Source organism: Hyla sarda (genome assembly GCF_029499605.1).
Source record: "Hyla sarda isolate aHylSar1 chromosome 1 unlocalized genomic scaffold, aHylSar1.hap1 SUPER_1_unloc_3, whole genome shotgun sequence".
Taxonomy (NCBI): Eukaryota; Metazoa; Chordata; class Amphibia; order Anura; family Hylidae; genus Hyla; species Hyla sarda.
The window spans coordinates 469,427-482,037 of NW_026607589.1; the positions used below are offsets into that span (position 1 = coordinate 469,427).

The 12,611-nt window shown below is 38.3% G+C and overlaps 2 protein-coding genes across 2 annotated transcripts in view; one reads left to right on the top strand and one right to left on the bottom strand.

Moving 5' to 3' along the window:
• The window catches only part of LOC130298173 (uncharacterized), a 308,559-nt gene that overhangs the window by 96,598 nt on the left and 199,350 nt on the right, over window positions 1-12,611 (top strand). The window lies entirely within an intron of this gene.
• The window catches only part of LOC130298171 (uncharacterized), a 133,634-nt gene that overhangs the window by 30,308 nt on the left and 90,715 nt on the right, over window positions 1-12,611 (bottom strand). The window contains 3 exon segments of the mRNA XM_056551082.1: window positions 209-1,039; window positions 5,739-7,253; window positions 9,293-9,644. Coding sequence (XP_056407057.1) covers window positions 209-1,039; window positions 5,739-7,253; window positions 9,293-9,644 — 2,698 coding nt within the window.

Below are 12,611 nucleotides of genomic sequence, written 5' to 3' on the forward strand. Positions count from 1 at the left end.
AAGGTGATATAAGCTTGAACAATTTGAAATAAAGCCAGTGGACAGCACACAGAACGCTAAAGCACAATGGCTCTGTCTGATTTATTTCTCTATGCTTCAGTATATACATTATGTACAAGAACGATGAGTTAATCTACCACAATAGTAACTGTTGACCTGTGTTCTATATGAGGGTTCATGGGTGACTGGTGTATATTGGTCGTGGTACCTGAGGGTGCTGGGCCAGAAAGATTATTGAGTTGTGTCGATGGTGGTGTGGATATGGCTGAAATGTTCTCGGGCCGAGTCGGTAGTGAAGTGGATATGACAGGAGTGTTGGTGTTATGTATCGGCATACTCTGTCCAGACTCGGGTTTTTTATTATGGTTGCGAGAGTATTTGTATTTACTATTGGTGAAATGACGTGGATTTCTAATGTGGTTGCCAGGGGTAACCCGTTGATATTGTGATTTAGAAAATGGTGGACAATTTTCAGATACTTTGGAGTATGATCTGGGAGGGTTTGTAGTGGTGTTGGTGTTATTAGAGTTGCAGAGGTTATAATTATTGTTATTATTTTTATGCCAGGACCATGGGTCACCAGTGTTATAGTCGGTGCGGTCTCTGTTATATTTATTGGCTTTTTTCTCTATCAACTCAGTTTCTAGTTTGATTAGCCGAGTGGATATATTATGATTAATTTTATCAAAGTCATGGAATGAAGAAAAAGATTTAAGTTCATTTTGTAAACTTAATATTTCAGTATTGAGTGTAATGCAACGTGAAATTCGTTTCTCACAGATATTCTTTAATAAACTAAAAGTACAGTTATCTAGCAATGCATGCCAATTAGTAACATATTCACTATCATCATGAAAAGAAGGATTAAAAGTCAGTCTTAGACCCCGTGGGGTAATTTTCTCTTTGAGATATAGTTCAAGGAAATTGGCATCAATATGCTGCTGCATCTCTTCTTTTAATTTGTTTTCCAATGAATGAAAGAGAGATGTCATAGTCTGAACATCAATTGGATCTTGAACATCTATCGTTTCAATAGTATCTGGTGCGGTAGTACCATTATAAAAAGACAAAGTGAGCCTGGAGATAAGCTGCTCCCGCTGGCTCAACCGATTAGCATAGTAATTCATGATGTCTGGTCCTGGTGCGGCAAGCCTCGAGTGGAATGCAATTCAACCGGTCACCGGATAAGTGCCATGGAATAACTAATATATAAATGGAAAAAAAAACAACAAGAGGTGTGCCCCTAGTGAGGACCGTTTAACATGAGTGAGGAGATGAGACAAAGATGGGTTACCCCTAGGTGTTGCACTCAGAGCACAACACCTACAATAGCGTCTGGATGTAGATAGTCAGATGGAACCGCTGCCACGAGGAACTTCCCGGTGTGACGTCAGTCGGACTGGAGGAATAGGATAGCAGGAGATGTGTGAATAAGTTCCTCTACAAAAGGCGCTGGTAACCAAAAGTGGAGATAAAACTTCTTTATTTGCTACACGTTTCGATCACGAACCGGGATCTTCATCAGGCATAAAATTTCATGCAATACAGTTACATTTATAGTCTAAGAAGATTGATGACCACTTACGGAACACCGGAAAAAGACGTGTCACTAAGATAATGTAATTGTGCAATAAATGCAATGTATAAGAATCAGCGCAATAGTATTGTTAAAATCATTAAAGATTATTAATATTTTATGTTAAAAAGTATTAAAAACCAGTCAAACCAGCCTCCACGTTTTATCTTTTTTATAAACAAGGTCCTTATATTGAAGTTTTTAAGGAAAAAATGTACCAAGTACCCAGAAAGAAACTGAATATTACCAAACATGAGCAAAAAGCACTAAAAGATCTTCAAAATAATAGAGACATTGTACTACGACCGGCAGATAAGGGTGGCGGCTTAGTTATTTTGGATCTTGATTATTCTGAAAATGAATCTACTAATATTTTATCCAATACATTATATTATAGCATTACTGATAATGATCCCTTTATGAAAGTAGAAGCAGACCTCCACAATCTCATTAATGATGCTTTCAAACAGAGTATTCTCACCAAAGAAGAACGCAATTATATTACTATAAAAATGGCAATAAGCCCTATTTCTACTTCTTGCCTAAGATCCACAAGGATGTAAAATAAAAACCCAGGTCGTCCTATTGTTTCCTGCACATTATCGGCGACGAGCAATTTAGCTCACTTTATAGATTTATACCTACAAGAACATGTTCTGAAATTGACGAGCCATCTCCGAGACTCATCTCATCTGATTGAATAACTTTTAGATATAAAGTGGAAGCCAGGATGGAAGTTTATCACCTGTGACGTATCAGCGCTCTACAGCAATATTAATCACGATAGGGGCATCCATTGTGTCAAAGAATTTTTAGAGCAAGATGCCACTTTGTCCATCCCACATAAAGAATTTCTCATTAATGGCCTGAGTTTAATTCTAAAGAATAACTATTTCACCTATAATGGAAAAATATACCATCAGGAAACAGGCACGGCGATGGGCGCGAAAGTGGCACCTTCGTTCGCTAACTTATTCATCGGCTCTTTTGAATTTTTTTTAATTTGGGATAATCCCATTTTATTACCCCATATTAAATGTTATCGTCGTTTTATAGACGACCTATTTTTTATATGGGAAAGATATGACGGATCAGAGGCTCTTTTACTGGAAATATTAAATAACAATGACTGGGGCATTTCTTTTACATGGAATCAAATTTTAACAATATCACATTCTTAGATTTATGTATATCACATGATGACCACAGTATTTTTACATCTACTCATTTTAAATCCGTTGATGCGAACAGTTACCTAGAATTTCAGAGTGGGCATTACAAGAAATGGATCAACAATATCCCCTTCAGTCAATTCCGGCGTATCAGAAAACACTGCACAAAAGATAGTGATTTTTTTTACCCAGTCACGTATATTAAATAAACGTTTTAAATCTAAAAAATATCCCGAACAAATTATTCAGAATGCTTTTGAGAAAGCCAGAAATTTAGATAAAAAAAGATGTTTAGCCCCCAAACAGAAGAACACCGAAAAAGAGGTTAATAAATTCTCTACAAATTTTATTACAACTTTTAATAAAAAACATATCGTCAATTAAACATATTTTAAAATCACACTGGCATGTCCCACAACAAGATAGCGATCTGAAGCAACATCTACCAAACAGACCACAGTTTACCTTTCGGAGAGCACCAAATCTGAAAAGTTTACTAGCCCCGAGCCAGTTACGCCAACACCGCTCTCAAACCAATGATAACTGTAAAAATCCTTCTACAAAACCCGGCAGTTATAAATGTTACAGCAAAAACTGCACGTGTTGTAAAGAAATCACACACGGCTGTACTTGGATCACCTCTAAATAATCACGTGAAAGATTCAATATAAAAACCCGCCTGACATGCCAGTCAGATTTTGTGATATATGTCATTCAATGCATATGTTCACTTCAATACGTTGGAAGAACCACTCAATCACTCCTCAATAGGTTAAATAAACATCAATATAACATCAAGAATAAGGTTCTACTTCATGGAGTTTCAAAGCACTGTGCTCATCCTGATACAAACAATCCGATCACCATTACCCCTCTGGAGGCTATACCACAAAATGTCTCCAATAGATTCCAGCAATTAAAACGCAAAGAAGTGTATTGGATATATAGGATGGGAACTTTGGTTCCCGATGGTCTTAATGAACTCTCTGAAGTTATTTTATGAATACATTAGATCACTTCATGCTAAAAGATCTTGTTCTTCTTTTTCTCTTTTAAACACCTTGCCAATTATCTATATATATTCATTGTGTACATCTAATTATATATAAAATAGATATTAATTCGTCTTTTCTCTTTTAAACATCTGACCAACTATATATATTTATTGTATACATCCAACTTATTATTATATCCATTACTATTATCCACATACATTTTTCCCACTCACCTAGTAGATGTTCCGTCCACGCATCTAGCTGGAGTTTTTCTCTGCTTTTTGCTGCGCATGTCACTTTAACTTATGTAAAAACACAGGGTTTCATTGCCATCTAGTGGTGTTTTTTGAGTACTAACACCACACATTGTCTTTAGAGATGAGCGAACTTACAGTAAATTCAATTCGTCACAAACTTCTCGGCTCGGAAAGAGTCTCCTAGGACTGTATCCACCTTTTTCAGCCCACGGGAGCACCTGAAAGCTGAACTCATTTATGCAGGATAAGTCATCAACTGCCGAGCCGAGAAGTTTGTGACGAATCGACTTTACTGTAAGTTCGCTCATCTCTAATTGTCTTATCCACATCATTGTACTACAACACTGCCACCCAATGGTTGTTTTGAGGTACTGTTTTTCATTCATTTTTAATCAGTTTCACAAATAAAAGTTTTTAATACTTTTTAACTTTAAAATATTAATAATCTTTAATGATTTTAACAATACTATTGCGCTGATTCTTATACATTGCATTTATTGCACAATTATCTTAGTGACACGTCTTTTTCCGGTGTTCCGGAAGTGGTCATCAATCTTCTTAGACTAGAAATGTAACTGTATTGCATGGAATTTTATGCCTGATGAAGATCCCGGTTCGGGATCGAAACGCGTAGCAAATAAAGAAGTTTTATCTCCACTTTTGGTTACCAGCGTCTTTTGTAGAGGAACTTATTCCCACATCTCCTGCTATCCTAGAATATAGAGCAAGATCATATATCTCTGCTAATCAGTCTTAATGTCTTACCAAGATCATGTATAGAAAATAGTCCCGAATGGGGCGGAAGTATATTACATTTCTTCCATGTTTATTTCCTTAGATGGATTTGCCCATTCTTGGAGTCATGTGATTTGTAGTTGGTTAGAAGGGGGCGGAGTGTATTTAGCATTCCATATTGATATGTCTATGATTAGATATTACCCATCTTCATATCATGAGGTTCCTCTGGACAGAGTGATATGTAACCTTTTTCCTTATATGATATTCCTAACCTAGTAGATTTTGTTTTATTGTAACAAGTTACTTTCTACTCACATGTATTGTTCTACTATATGTAGTCAATTAACAAGCTTATAATGTTTACTAATATATCTAATTGATATTCATTTGCATATATCATTGTGTTTGTTACTAATTTATGTCTATAACCTAATAACCAATAAATCTGCATACTTTATACCTGTGTATTATTGTATATTGCAAAACTACATCCTTAAGCGTTAATATCATCCCGTCATAAAAAGAACTTGTTGATATCTGAGGAAATAGTCGGACTCAGATGTGAATTGTAGAGATGAGCGAACTTACAGTAAATTTGATTCGTCACAAACTTCTCGGCTCGGCAGTTGATGACTTTTCCTGCATAAATTAGTTCAGCTTTCCGGTGCTCCGGTGGGCTGGAAAAGGTGGATACAGTCCTAGGAGACTCTTTCCTATGACTGTATCCACCTTTTCCAGCCCACCGGAGCACCAGAAAGCTGAATTAATTTATGCAGGAAAAGTCAGCAACCGCCGAGCCGAGAAGTTTGTGACGAATCAAATTTACTGTAAGTTCGCTCATCTCTAGTGAATTGTATTGATTAGCTTTGTCTACAATTCACCAGGTCATAATTTAGATATTTTTAATAATTTTCAATTGTTTTAATTTTTCCTAATTAATATTTTATGACCATAATTCATAATTGAGTTATTACCGCACGACAATACATACAGATGTGTTATTTGGATTCTATTTGCATTTTGTAAAACAGACATTTCTGTAGGTGTACAACAAGATGTGCTTTCCGAGTAAAACATTTCCCACATTCAGAACATGGAAACGGCTTCTCCCCTGTGTGAGTTCTTTGATGTTCAACAAGAGTTGATTTCTTAGTAAAACATTTCCCACATTCTAAACATGAATATGGTTTTTCCCCTGTGTGAGTTCTCTGGTGTTCAATAATATTTGATTTAGAAGTAAAACATTTCCCACATTCTGAACATGAAAATGGGTTCTCCCCTGTGTGAACTCTCTTATGTTTAACAAGCCGGGATTTAGAAGTAAATTTTTTTACACATTCTAAACAAGAAAATGGCTTCCCTCCTGTGTGAGTTGTTTGATGTTCAACAAGATTTGATTTTTTAGTAAAACATTTCCCACATTCTGAACATGGAAATGGCTTCTCCCCTGTGTGAGTTCTCTGATGTTCAACAAGCCGTGATTTAGAAGTAAAACATTTCCCACATTCTGAACATGAACACAGTTTCTCCCCTGTGTGAGTTCTCTTATGCTGAACAAGCCATGTTTTAGAAGTAAAATGTTTTCCACATTCTGAACATGAAAATGGCTTCTCTCCTGTGTGGGTTGTTTGATGTCCAACAAGATGCGATTTCTGAGTGAAACATTTTCCACATTGTGAACATGCAAATGGCTTCTCCCCTGTGTGAGTTCTCTGATGCACAACAAGATCTGATTTAGAAGAAAAACATTTCTCACATTCTGAGCATGAAAATGGCTTCTCTCCTTTGTGAGTTCTCTGATGTGTAACAATACTTGATTTCTGAGTAAAACATTTCCCACATTCTGAGCATGAATATGGTTTCTTTCCTGTGTGAATTCTCTGATGTTCAACAAGCCGTGATTTAGAAGTAAAACATTTCCTACATTCTGAACATGGAAACAGTTTCTCCCCTGTGTGAGTTCTCTGATGCTGAACAAGCCACGTTTTAGATGTAAAATGTTTTCCACATTCTGAACATGAAAATGGCTTCTCTCCTGTGTGAGTTGTTTGATGTCCAACAAGATGTGATTTCTGAGTGAAACATTTTCCACATTGTGAACATGCAAATGGCTTCTCCCCTGTGTGAGTTCTCCGATGCACAACAAGATCTGATTTAGAAGTAAAACATTTCCCACATTCTGAACATGAAAATGGCTTCTCTCCTGTGTGAGTTCTCTGATGTGTAACAAGACTTGATTTCTGAGTAAAACATTTCCCACATTCTGAGCATGAAAATGGTTTCTTTCCTGTGTGATTTCTTTCATGTCCAACACCCCTTCTGTGACTTTTATTCTGCTTACCACCCTGAGAAGACAGGACCTGTATATAAGGATGAGATGACAGATCTTGGCTGTGAAGGGCTGAGGGTGTATCTGGGATAATGGAATGTTCTTCATATGTATCTTGTGTGATATCATCATCTGCTTTATAATCTGAAGATATAAGATTCTCCTCTGATCTCCTGCTACAAGAATCTGCAGAGAATAACACAGATTTTATTAATAACTGCGCCCATATTTATAGTCTTTTTAGTAGAACATTATAAGTGCAGCATGTGACATCATGGAACCTTCTCCCCGTCCTCCGGATAATAAATAGTTAATGTAGACATAATATAGGGTCTTCAGGTCACATACACCCCACTCCTGGACCCCATCACACTCCCATCCAGCAGCAATGAACAATCCATAGGGCACAAATCAGACGACAGCCGAGGCGGTTCAGAGCCCACAGCAATACAGAAGTGCTGGGAAATATCCCAAATTATTCCTCTAGTCGTCTACATGGAAATCCTGCTGACTATATAAGATGGAGACAACAGAGACAATAAAAACAACAGCGCAAGGACTTTAACCCCTTAATGACAATGGACGTTAATGTACGACCTGGTGCGGCAGTACTTCGTGCACCAGGATGTACATTTGTGTCCTGTACATGACAGTGAGTATCGGAGTAGTGCTCACAACATGCACGGCAGGTGCTATCAGCAACAAGGGAACCGCCGGTAATGGCGGACATCAGCAATAGCGCTGATGTCCACCGTTAACCCCTCAGATGCCGTGATCAATACAGATCACGGCATTTGTGGCAGCGCGGCACTTGTAATAGCTGATCTGATTGTCGGCGGCACAGAGGTCCCCTCACCTGCCTCCACCGCTCTCCCGGGGTCTTCTGCCCTGATCTGCCTTCCAGCAGACCAGAGCAGAAGATCGCTGATAATACGGATCAGTACTATGCCTATGTATGGAACGGAACAGCATTGACAATCTAATGATTGCTATAGATAGTCCCCTATGGGGACATAAGGAGTTAAAAAAAAAAGTGTAAAAAGTAAAAACAATAAATTTAAAATCCACCCTAAAAAAATGTAAATCATTATTTTCCCCTATTTTACTCAAAAAAGTATTAAAAAAAATAATTATTAAACATATTTGGTATTGCTGCCTGCATAAATGTCCGATCTATCAATGTTAATGATCCCGCTGAACAGCGTAAACATAAAAAAAGTACAAAAAATTGGAACAAAAAAAAAAAACTACAGGTCATGGTGCAAAAAACTGAGCCCTCATACCGCCCCATATACGGAAAAATTAAAAAGTTATAGATTGTCCAAATAGGGAGACTGATTTTGTAAAAAAAAAAAAAAAAAAAGAAAAAGTTTGAGATGTTTTAAAAGCCGGACAATAATAGAAAAGTGTATAATCATGGGTATAATTTTCATCGTATTGACCAACAGAATAAAGAACTGTAAAGGGTACAGTGTGAAAACCAAACCCTCCAAAATCAGCAAAATTGTGGTTTTCATAAAAATTTCCTCACAAAAAAAAAAATTGGGGTTTGCCGTACACTTTATGGTAAAATGATTGATGTTATTACAAAGTACAATTGGTCGCACAAAAAAACAAGCCTCTTATGGGTCTGTGGATGTAAATTTTAAAGAGTTATGGATTTTAGAAGGCGAGGAGGAAAAAGCGAAAAATAAAAATAAAATTGGCCTGGTCCTTAAGGGGTTAAAGACAAAACGCATGCTCAGTATCAGTAAAGGCCACACTTTGAGACCATGGATCTAAAACATAATCCTGTCCGGCTGCAGCATCATCTCTGTCCCAGCTGAAGCACAGACCTGGCAGGACTAGTACTCCTCTGTGCTCACTCCTGTCCTATCAGACTGCAGCATGAAAGCAGAGAGGAGGGGGTTACAGAATAGCCTGCAGTGATTGGATAAAGAGACCTGGCACAGCAGACCAAGGGAGGAAGTGAATGAATGGTGAGTGAGGGCGGGCTCAGTGCTTGCCTCAGACACTCCCCTTCCTGAACAGTGGATGTCAGAATAAGTGAGCAGCAGAACAGAGGGATTTGTATGCCAAATACAGAAGACAAATAAAAAAGAACTGTATAGCATCTGGATGACCTAGTGAGTAACATATATGAACATTATTTTTTTATGTGATTACTGCAGCTGTGACTGAGTAGAATCTGTGACTCTTCTCTGTATTTAGTGGTTACTACTCACCTGGGTGGTTACCTGTAGGAATGTCCTCCTTATACTGCTCATCACCGCTCACATCTGTCTCTTCTTCTTTCTTTTTGTCTGTAGCATTAATATAGATAAGATCTTTCCCTGTAGAAATGTTCTCCTTATACTGCTCATGACCGATCACATCTGTCTCTTCTTCTTTCTTTTTGTCTGTAGCATTAATATAGATAAGATCTTTCCCTGTAGAAATGTCCTCCTTATACTGCTCATCACTGCTTACATATGTCTTTTCTTCTTCTTTTATGTCTGTAGCATTAATATAGATGAGATCTTTCCCTGTGGGGCTGTCCTCCTTATACTGCTCATTACCGCTCACATCTGTCTCTTCTTCTTTCTTTATGTCTGTAGCATTAATATAGATCAGATCTTTCCCTGTGGGGCTGTCCTCCTTATACTGCTCATTACCGCTCACATCTGTCTCTTCTTCTTTCTTTATGTCTGTAGCATTAATATAGATCAGATCCTTCTCTGTAGGAATGTCCTCCTTATACTGCTCATCACCGCTCACATCTGTCTCTTCTTCTTTATTTATGTCTGTAGTATTAATATAGATCAGATCTTTTTCTGTAGGAATGTCCTCCTTATACTGCTCATCACAGCTCAAATTTGTCTCTTGTTCTTCCTTTATGTCTGTAGTATTAATATAGATCAAATCTTTTTCTGTAGGAATATCTTCCTTATACTGCTTATTACTGCTCACATCTGTATCTTCTTCCTTTATGTCTGTAGCATTAATATAGATCAGATCTTTTCCTGTAGGAATGTTTTCCTTATACTGCTTATTACAGCTCACATCTATCTCTGGAGCATTAATATAGATCAGATCTTTCCCTATAGGAATGTCTTCCTTATACTGCTCATAACCGCTCACATCTGTCTCTTCTTCTTCCTTTATGTCTGTAGCATTAATATAGATCAGATCCTTCTCTGTAGGTAAGTTCTCCTTATACTGCTCATCACCGCTCACATCTGTCTCTGTAGCATTAATATTGTTCGGATCTTCACCCTGATTCATAAGATGTGGAAGAAATATAGTAAAAGTCATCAGACATTAGGAGAAGTCACGTGGGATGTTATAGATGAGCAGGAGATGAGGAGTCATGGAGGGTGAGGGGACTGACCACAAGAGCTTCACAGCCCTTCTACAGATCATAGGGAATATCTCCATCTACCTGATCATCCTGTGGAAGAAGAGGACGGGGACACCTCTCTGGTGCTGTTCTCTTACTGGATGTGACTGTAGGGAACACATACAGAGACTGAATTCATTCTTTACATACAAGTAATGAGAGGACGTGTGTATATAGTCATGTCTATTACCTGGTGATGTGAGGGGCTGCTGATCCTCCATCATGACCTGATCCTTGTACTGATCCTTGTGTCCTTCTACATACTCCCACTCCTCCATGGAGAAATAGACCGCCACGTCCTGACACCTTATAGGAACCTGTATTGTGAATAAACATTTAATTCTATACAATTCCAGGATGTTATATGGAGACATTTGAGGGGATATTCCTGCACATGATTTATCTTCTTGCTCTCGGATGATGAGGTGAATACTTGTCGGGGCAGATCCTCTATATTATGGTCACATGTCCCGACTGACCGCAAGTCTGATGATCCAGCTGTCAGTGCAGGTCATTATACCCAAAGCGCCCGTTCCATGGAGTGTAAGGAGTTAAGTGATATTTCATAGTATCACTGCTCCCCTCCCCCGGGACTATATAGATGGCTGCTTACTGTCTGGCCCCTAAGGATAGAATTGGCAGTGCTGTGCGCCACTTAACCCTAGCTAGATTGGTTGCTCTTATCCCAGCGAGTAGAAGGGACAATAAGCAGCTATCTGTATAGTGTGTGGCCCCAAAAAAGTTAAGGCAATTCATCACCACCATTTAACTCCTTCATGGCTGACTGGACAGGAGGTATATAACGTATAGCCATGGGCCCAGCTCCGCAGCATGAGACACATCAAATCTGACATATCTTCTGCTCTTGTGCAGGAAACCCCTTTCAGAGCAGGGACTCCTGTCATTAAAGTGATAAGATTTGGAGGGGAGGGAGGCCGCTGCCAGTCTATGAAGCACAGTCAGGAGTTCAGCACGATTCATAGCCCCTAGGTCCTACCTGCTATCAGCATCTGGGACTCATTGCTAATGCCGGACATCACCAATGCCAAAAATCTATTTCCGGTAGTTCAGTGGAGCTGATAATGACACCCACAGTGAAATAGCGGGGTCCCGGTCAGCTGAGAGAATGTGTGGAGGTCCCTAACCTCGCTCCACGCTGTCTGAACGATGCTCCAATCCTGCAGGCAGCCTCAGCATCACAGCATTGATCAGTGTATGTAATCTATAGATTCCATGTAATAGTCTACTACAGGGACTAAAAAACTGGGAATAAGGTAAAAAGAACATTAACTTAATATGAATAAGCCCCTCCCCTAATAAACGATTGAATCTTCCCCATTTACCAATTATTATTTTTATAAAAACATATACATATGTTTAACCGCACGGTCAATGGCGTAAACGTAAAAAAACACTTCATGGACCAGAAAAAATTCATAAAAAGTGATCAAAAAGTCTCATCAAAACTAAAGTGGTTCCGATAAAAATTACAGATCACAGCGCAAAAAATGACTTTCATACATCCCCGTATACGGAATAATAAGAGAGTTATAGGGGACAAGGTAGGACAATATGATGCATAATAATTTTTGTACAAAAAGTTAGAATATTTTTTATATTTTAAAAGTGTTAAAATAAAACCTATATAAATCATTTATCATTGTAATCGTTTGGACCTACAGAATAAAGAGAATTATTACCGTAATGTGCACTGCGTCCAAACAGAAGACCCCAAATTTTAAAAATCTGTAATAAGATTTTAAAAATTTTTATATTTTTTTGGCCCTTGTTTTGCAGTAAAATGAGTGATGTCATTACAAAGTACAAATCTGTGGTGCAAAAAACAACAATCCTCTTATGGGTTTGTAAAGAGGAAATTACAAGCCTTATGTCTATTAGAAAGCGAGGAGGAAAAAAGTTAAAATCGCTGTGTCCTTAAGGGGTTAACAATCAAAACTGCCGAGTCCTGAACGGGTTAATAGTACAAAAACCATCTGACAGCCTCCACATGTGACCACACACATACCTCCACCTGCAGACTGTACATGAGCCGTGTGCTTACAGGACCTGCGATGATGTCACCGTCATGTGATCAGTCACAAGGACGCGTCACATGATCAGGGGCTGCTGCTCTAGGCTCATCTGCTCAGTGTATGCAGGACTCT